Source organism: Miscanthus floridulus, chromosome 2 (assembly GCF_019320115.1).
Source record: "Miscanthus floridulus cultivar M001 chromosome 2, ASM1932011v1, whole genome shotgun sequence".
Taxonomy (NCBI): Eukaryota; Viridiplantae; Streptophyta; class Magnoliopsida; order Poales; family Poaceae; genus Miscanthus; species Miscanthus floridulus.
Window position 1 is genome coordinate 15,056,728 of NC_089581.1, and position 7,971 is coordinate 15,064,698.

General features: G+C 40.9%; 1 protein-coding gene across 1 annotated transcript; it reads left to right on the plus strand.

The window, feature by feature from the left end:
• Nucleotides 1-962: 962 nt before the first annotated feature.
• LOC136538016 (upstream activation factor subunit spp27-like) lies at nucleotides 963-7,655 on the plus strand. The gene is made up of 6 exons (XM_066530000.1): nucleotides 963-1,417; nucleotides 3,389-3,491; nucleotides 3,611-3,782; nucleotides 4,231-4,293; nucleotides 4,371-4,534; nucleotides 7,338-7,655. The coding sequence occupies exons 1-6, from the start codon at nucleotides 1,050-1,052 to the stop codon at nucleotides 7,458-7,460; spliced, it is 993 nt and encodes a 330-aa protein (XP_066386097.1). The 5' UTR covers nucleotides 963-1,049; the 3' UTR covers nucleotides 7,461-7,655.
• Nucleotides 7,656-7,971: the final 316 nt, after the last annotated feature.

Here is a 7,971-nt window from a genome sequence, read left to right on the forward strand (position 1 = left end):
AATTATCCAAAACAAAACTAGGGCTTTCACCGTGTTGTTTTAAGCGATGCATACCTTAACCCATCTAGTTACTTAAAGATTGGTACATGACATGAAGATTAAGTTTCATCTTAACATAGGCACCCTTGCCACCCAAATTTACAATGGATGTAGTGCAATCAAGTGGATTATTTTTGAAATCTAATGATGATACAATGTCATTAGCCCACTTGCAAGGCAATGGTTTACTCTTTCACTACCTGATTGAAGGGGGTAGTACCATTTAATGCTAGGTAAGTATGCAATAATATATATCAAGATTTAACCATGCCTGTCAAATCATAGCTAGAAAAAAACATCACATAGGACTACATCAGCTGCCACATCGTTAAGATAGAATAAGGGATGCACTACATCATTAAATCTATGACATGATTTCTAGACCTATCCTTCAATGTATCTAGAAAAACATAATAACTTATAATTTAAAATACAGGGATAGCAACTAATTCACTAGAAGGGACAAAGCCAATGAGTTGTTACGTAATGGAAACAATTCCATATAGGTTACCCTAACATGTCTGAATCAAAGCACTTCCTATCTAATCTGTTTACATATACTCTTGTCAATATTGAAATTCTAAGTAAATATATTGCTATCAAGTGAATTATTCATGAAACATGCTTTTTCCATTCCAAATTACGAGATGTTTTGGGTTTTCTAGTTTCATAGCTTTTTGCTACGCACCTATATTATGTCTAGATACGCAGTATAAGTTATGAATCTAGAAATGATAAAACGTCTTATAATTTGGGACGTGAAAATAACAGTAGCCATAGGTCACGTGCTACTAGACAGCAACGATCGCAGCATTTACGAATTACGACACATTGAGAGAGAGAAGGCAACAGACCCCTCTCTCACTCGAGGCACATGACGTGAGTGACGGTGTATTTGGGCGGCCCAACGCCCGCAAGCCGCCGCATTTCAGCCCACGCAAACCAAACCAGGCGAAACCCCGGCACCCGTGCGCCAGCCAGCCAGAGACTCCCAAACCGACCGGGCGGCGATGGTGTCGGACTCGGAGCTGGTGGAGCGGCTGCAGGAGGTGCTGCGGTCGTCGGACCTCAACACCACGACCACCGCTGCCCTGCGCCGCCGCCTCGAGGAGGACTTCGGCGCCGACCTCTCCCACAAGAAGGCCTTCATCCGGGAGCAGGTCGACCTCTTCCTCGCCGAGGTCGCCGCCAAGGCCGAGCCGGAGGAGCCCAAGGAGGAGGAGCCCGAGGAGGCGCCGGTGCCTAAGGAGGAGGAACCGCAGGCGGAGGCGGAGGAGGGAGAGGGGGTGGAGGAGGAGGGCGAGGGGGAGGATGAGGAAGAGGAGGATGAGGACGAAGACGAGGATGGGGATAGCAGCGGCGCCCGGAAGAAGCAGCGGTGAGGGGCTTTTGCTCTCCGTCTCTCTCCCTTTGCATTTGCTGCTTCGTTTAGGATTCTGTGATGCGTCGTTTGGGCGAATCGTGAGGGAATGGCACCGTGCGTTTGTGGTGTGATTGTCGATGCGAATAGTGATGGGGATTCGAGGGTTCAGCTCGGCATTCCTTCCTGAAGGATTCTGGATTGCACAGTAGGAAATGGTTGTTTGTTTAGCGTCGGTGGTGTGATTTTTGGCCCGGATATTGTAAGATGTCGCGTGCCTTTGGTATTGCTTGTTTACCGCATGAAGCTGGTTATTTTATTTTATTCGACTTTAGTGCAATCTAGCAGCTGATTTATGGTGTTTTCTGCTTTATGTGACTCAGTTTTTCTTACTTCCAGATTTGTCATGGAAATGCCAAAAGAAGCACCTGTCCTTGCATATTTTGTGGTTTATGGCTTGCATAGCCTAATTAGGATGGTCTAGAAATGATTGTTCTTGTGCGAGATTGGTGAATTTGTGTTCTTCTGTCTTGTTTCTCGCACCTCCCACCTTCCGGCTTCCGTAGATTTTTATGTTTCACGCAAGCTAGAATATTGCCACAACTATCTCCCAACCCATTTGGTGAATTTCTTGTGCTAAACTCCATGAATGTTGCTAATTTCTTCATGAAGCATAATATCCTTGTAAGGGCTTGTTTGGCTGCACATCAATCCACCCCAATCTACATGGGTTGGGAGGCATTAGGGTGAGAAATTAACTAATTTTCCACCCTAATATCGCCCAACCCATGTGGATTATGATGGATTGTTGTGCAGCCAAACAAGCCCTAAAGTAGACATGCTGTGACTATTTCACTCCTGCTTTTTGTACCCTCTGAGTAGTTTCATTTACATCCTAAAGGGACTCACTGCACTCTTGTGTGCGCCGGACTCACTACACTCTGTGTGCGCTGGATATTCTCCCTTATAAGGGCTGGAGATGTCATGTGGGGTACATAACCTCTGCTAGGCACAGTAGGTCTGACAAAGTCGCTGCATCTTCGGAAAACCAGTCCAGAGTTAAGTTAGCTAATTTTAGATTGAGATTGGTAACCATATCTTATCACTGGTGTGTTGGAAAGTTATTTCTTTATGGAGCCCAAGTCAGATTGGAAATTTATCCCTAAATGGCATTATGCAAGCCAGCCAAGCTTCAATTCATCATCTTAGTCTCCTCCTCAGCCCTGCCTAGGTGGTGCAGTAGTTGATCCCAGCACCTCAGCAGCGCTGACAAGGTTCAGGGAGATGCCCAGAATATTGCCACAACTATCTCTTGTTATCTCATCCACAAATAAATCCCAACACATGACATGAAGTGTGAAAACTTAGCTATTTGGATTTGCTTGGATATCTTCAAAGATGACATGAGTTATGGAATGTTGTATTCATGTCTGTTCCTTTTTACTATGGTACATTGAAAGGTTGCACTGGTGTTTGTTAATTCCACAAACTCAACGAACTGTTATTTCGATTTTGATTACGATGGAATATCGTACTCCTGGTACTAGTATCTTTAAAGTTCATTAACAGGATAGCCTATCAGTGGCTATCATCCATACTAGTTAGTTTTAATTCGATTCTCATTTTTCATTCCTTTTTTTCGCTATATTCTTTGATAACTCAGGATTCAGGATCACAATGGAGTATTTCTTAAATATGTGGGACATTTGTAGTTCTAATACCGTTGGCGTTGGGTTTATTATAGATATTTGTTCTCAGTTTTTACCCACCTGAATCTTTGTTTACCATTATTCCTGTGCTTATAGTTACTTTGGAACTTTAGTCTTACATGGCTTATAAGATTAGAAACCAACTTATCATGACAGCATGCATATTTGTGTCATATTTCTTGACAGTTTAAACTGTTAAACAGGTTTACTTTACGCATGTGCACAACTTTTCTTATTGGTAATTCTGGTTCTTTCTGTATAATCACATCGTGTTAAATAGGGGTAATGGTGGCAAGAAAAGGGGTGGTGGCTTTACAAAATTATGCAGTCTTTCCCCGGCACTTCAAGAGTTTGTCGGCGCCTCTGAGTTAGCCAGGACAGAGGTAAACACCGTTACCTGATTACTGTCCTATGTCTATCTTGCATTGGATGAGTGATACCAATTAATCATGAAGAGGATAATATCACTGACTTCTTTCTTGCTGTGCTTGTTTGCTTTCAGGTTGTCAAGAAGCTTTGGGCATATATTCGAGAAAATAATCTGCAAGACCAAAACAATAGGAGGAAGATTTTGCCCGATGAGAGATTGAAGAAGATCTTCAATGTCAATTCGATTGATATGTTCCAAATGAATAAAGCTTTGACCAAGCATATCTGGCCATTGAATTCTGAGGGTACTGATCCATTGTACACTAATTCTGTGTGTACCAGTCTCCATGTCTGGAGCTAGTAGAGTTGCTGTGGAATGTTAAAAAGGAAATGAACATAGAAAAAGTCCCAGAAGGAAAATAATGAACAAGGAAGGCTGTATTATCGACAAAGATGTTCATTTCCTTTTTAACATTTCATGTGAGCCATTAAAAAACTCTTTATGTGGACACTTATAAAAAACATTTCATGTGAGCTTAAATTCTTCCTGGTTTGTTTCCCAGCTTTGTTTATTGGTTTAGTTAAGCATAGTGCCATTTAACATGTTTGCACAAGAGTAAAATAATGAGCTCAATGTTCCATGCCCCATGATGATTAGATTATTTTTATCAACTGTTTTGGCTAACCTATCTCTATTTTATTAACACTCACCAGTTCTAGCTCCAAAGTACTAATTTGACTATGATTTGCCAGGTCCTGTCTCTCCTGACAGATCAACACCCAAAGAGAAGCCACAAAAGAGAGACAGGAATGAAGGTTAGACATATATATGTGTCTTCACACAATCATGAGTTTCTGTTCTCACTAGCCTGTTGATGAAATATCCTTTGCAGGAAAGAAGCAAAAGGGTGGCTCTTCAGGAGCTGGATCTGGTCTTCTTGTGCCCCTTCAACTTTCGGACGATTTAGTGAAATTTATCGGCACTGGTGAGAGCATGTTATCACGATCTGATGTTGTGAAGAAAATGTGGGATTACATAAAAGAGAACAACCTACAGGTAAATTCCTTCCCCTGGATACCGCGTTGCTGTTTTTACCATCAATGTGAAATGCTTAGCCTTATCAATACATATTGATAGAGTGGTTCAGTTGTTCAAGCTGGAGACTCTTTTTTGTGAACCTTAAGGTTTCTTTTCATGATTGAATATGCATACCATATGATATGCTGTTTTTTTATTGTACTCTTGCATTATGTAATTATTATATGTGGGGTTGTATTTGGAATTCGAGCTATATGAGGGCAGAGAAACTAGAACTTTTGGATCCACTGTTATCATGAAATAGTATAGAGCATATGAACTCATGAAATTGTTACGCAGTGAATGATACTGCCCTGCTAAGGGCTAAGGCTAACAACTTCCTAGTATATAGTTTATTACCCTGGTCTAGATCATCTGCAAGTACTGTATAATCTACTACTATATTCTTATTCATTATTCACTAGGCAATGCGTAGAAGCCACCTCAGCAGATGCTCTAGAGTAGCTAATACTCGAGTTCTATTTTCTTTCAGGCCCTTTTTTTATTTCAGTCGCCTTCCAGAAATAGGCTGTATGCCTATCCACTATGGCCAATAGCCAGAGTTCTAAATTGCAGCAGCAACCAGCCCATTACTGTCAGTAACTGGAAAAATCCCTGTGGGTAGCAGGGATGGAAAATTCTAGGGCACTTTTGACATGTTATGTTGGACTTCTTGAAAACTGTTGTGAAAGAAAATAAGAGAACAGAATGCAGTGAGATGTCTCCTGGCTCCCAGCAAAGGTCTGGGAAATTATTGAAAACAGACTTTCAAAACCCTTATTACAGTACTGGCGTTATAGCCTTGTAGGTTTGAGCTTTCATGGGCCACAACCCAACCAAATTGTATTTGCAAGTGTTAGTTTACCATTAACCATTCTATGGTTCTTCTGCAGCCTCATGCCTAGTGTCACTTGTTGGACATTCAAATAAGTGGCGCATAACTCAGCAGACTGATGTATGATTGGTCTAGGTAGAGGAATTCACCCTTTTTAGGCCCCGTTCGCTTCGCTGAAAAAACAAGCCGAAACACTGTTCTGGCTGATTTGTTGTGAGAGAAAACACTGTTCCGGCTGAAAAAACAAGCTGAAAAGTACGGATTATAAGAGATATGCTGTGAGCTTGTCTTCTCAAATAATCACTGAATAGCCAAACCCAAGTACCCTTGTGTGCCATTATAAGTTTGTTGCAAGAATTAGCATGCCTCATGATTGAATATGTAGGCATTTGTTGCCATATACTCCCTCCGTCCTTGAATAAATCAACTTCTGGAGTTGTCCTAAGTCAAACATTTTTACGTTTGACTGAATTTATAGAAAAAAACTTATATTTATGACACAAAATTAGTATAGTTAGATATGACATGAAATATATTTTCATACTATACTTCTTTTGCTGTCATAGATGTTAGTACTCTTTTGTATAAAATTGGTCAAACTTAAGAAAGTTTGACTTAGGACAACTCTAGAAGTTGATTTATCAAGGGACTTAGGGAGTATATTGCAACAGTCAAGGAACGTCAGCTCAGTAGCAACACAAAGATCAAATCTTAGGAAGTAATGTTGCAATCGGTGATGTTCTCGTAAATAATATCAGGGGTGTTTCTGCAGATGCATTGTCATTAGGGTGTCAGCCACAAGGTAGGATTGCATCCCTTGTCTCAACCTATATATAGGCTGGTAGGATATGCACTTCTCCATTTTTGTTTTATCTTCTAACTCATTCTTTTGTGTGTGTGGGAAAGGGACTACTTGATTAGTTCAGGAAAACTACATTCGCTTCGAGTAACTTTGTAATACAGACTGGTGCTTATGGCCGCCACACTGCACGATGCATCGTACATCTAGCTAATTGAACTAATTCATGAGCTACTCCATTGCACTCCCTTAATATCTCTCTGGAAGGTGATTTGTTGAAAATGCCACACCACTGTGATCTGACTCTCCATCGATGTCAAACAATATGTCGATACCACACTTGCACAATCCAACAAAAGTTTAGTCAGTTTCTACACCCACTCCGCAGCAAGCTGCAATGTTTCTTAAGAAGCTATTTCTACTTCTTCAGCACAAGCACACTCACTAACTGGCCAGGTTGAAAGAGCTATCTGTCGATCATGATAAAGGATTATAAAACCAACACTTGCATCTCCTGATGAAGCGATGAGCTCCATGTCCATTCACCTTAATCCATTCCAACTATTCAGATGCCTAATTCAAGATGAAATTTTCTGTTTGCAGTGCACCACAGACAATTTTGTCATGTCTATTCTTGTGTTAAACTGTTAACTAGTTGATCTGTTAAAAAGAAAAAGGTGGTCTCGATGGCGAATATTTTATATTATTTGTATTTTCCGTCTTTTGGATGCTAGTTTCCAGTCCAACCAATTTTCAATGTTGTTTTCCTAAATTTCAATCTCAGTGATGCACTGGTGCTGCTGAGCTGCATTCTTCTTTGCATTCCAATTAACAAAGCCCTGGGGAAAAGTCTTTTACTAAACATTTCAAATCGAATAAATCTGGGCTAGAAAATCAAGGCACTGATTGAGTTGAACAAATCTGGCCCTGGAGTTTACCTGTTTCTCTGTTTGTTTAGCTCACCATTTCATGTATTTGCACGTGCCCCAGAATTATTTGGAGTTCATAGTCATTGAGATTGATCCTGTGGAAATAGTAGTAAGGAAGACTGAACTAATCCTATCATTATGTTTCCTATGTCTTGTGCTTATTCCTTTGAATAATATCAATCCTGTTTTTAATTGCTTTCCTCCTTTCTATGGTGGTAGGATCCATCTGATCGGAGGAAAATAATCTGCGATGAGAAACTGAAGGACCTATTAGGAGTTGAAACGTTCACCGGCTTTACTGTTTCGAAGCTGCTTGCCCCTCATTTTACCAAGACGAAGTAGCAACCTGCCATCCAGATCTTCTAAAACCCAAAAGGCTGGGTGATTTTGTTTTGCAGAATGTGTAATCATGGAACAGTTAGGAGCTGTGTGAGTGGTGTGAAAATTTTAACTTGTGGGAGTCGATGGCACTTTACGAACATTACCAGTAAAGTAGGTTCCTCAATGTCTAATGAAGTTATCAACTGTTTACTAGCCGCTCTGCGCTCTCTGAAAATGTAGGGACATAAAATTATCTGTGTGGCTTCTAGTGCGTTCTTTCTGAGTTTATGGGCCACCATGTTTATGCTCAGGGTTGGGGATGATATTGTTTGGTCTCCTCAAATGACGCACTAGTGGTCATGGAGCCGTAAAGGCAAAGGAGAGCACTAGCGCTTGTCTCTTAGGATTTCAGGGTTTCCCACTTTTGAGTGAATCTTTCATCCTTTTAGCTTCTGATATGGATGAAGTTTGTAGCAGTAGTGCAACCACTTTTTTCTGTTTCTTCCCACTGACTTGGTACTGGTTGCTTTGC

Bases quoted from the DNA above. Each gene is read 5' to 3' on its own strand.
- LOC136538016 (XM_066530000.1), top strand. From the start codon at position 1,050: ATGGTGTCGGACTCGGAGCTGGTGGAGCGGCTGCAGGAGGTGCTGCGG. The intron at 3,783-4,230 runs GTACTGATCCAT...ATGATTTGCCAG, and splicing joins CTGGCCATTGAATTCTGAGG to GTCCTGTCTCTCCTGACAGA. The intron at 4,535-7,337 runs GTAAATTCCTTC...CTATGGTGGTAG, and splicing joins TAAAAGAGAACAACCTACAG to GATCCATCTGATCGGAGGAA.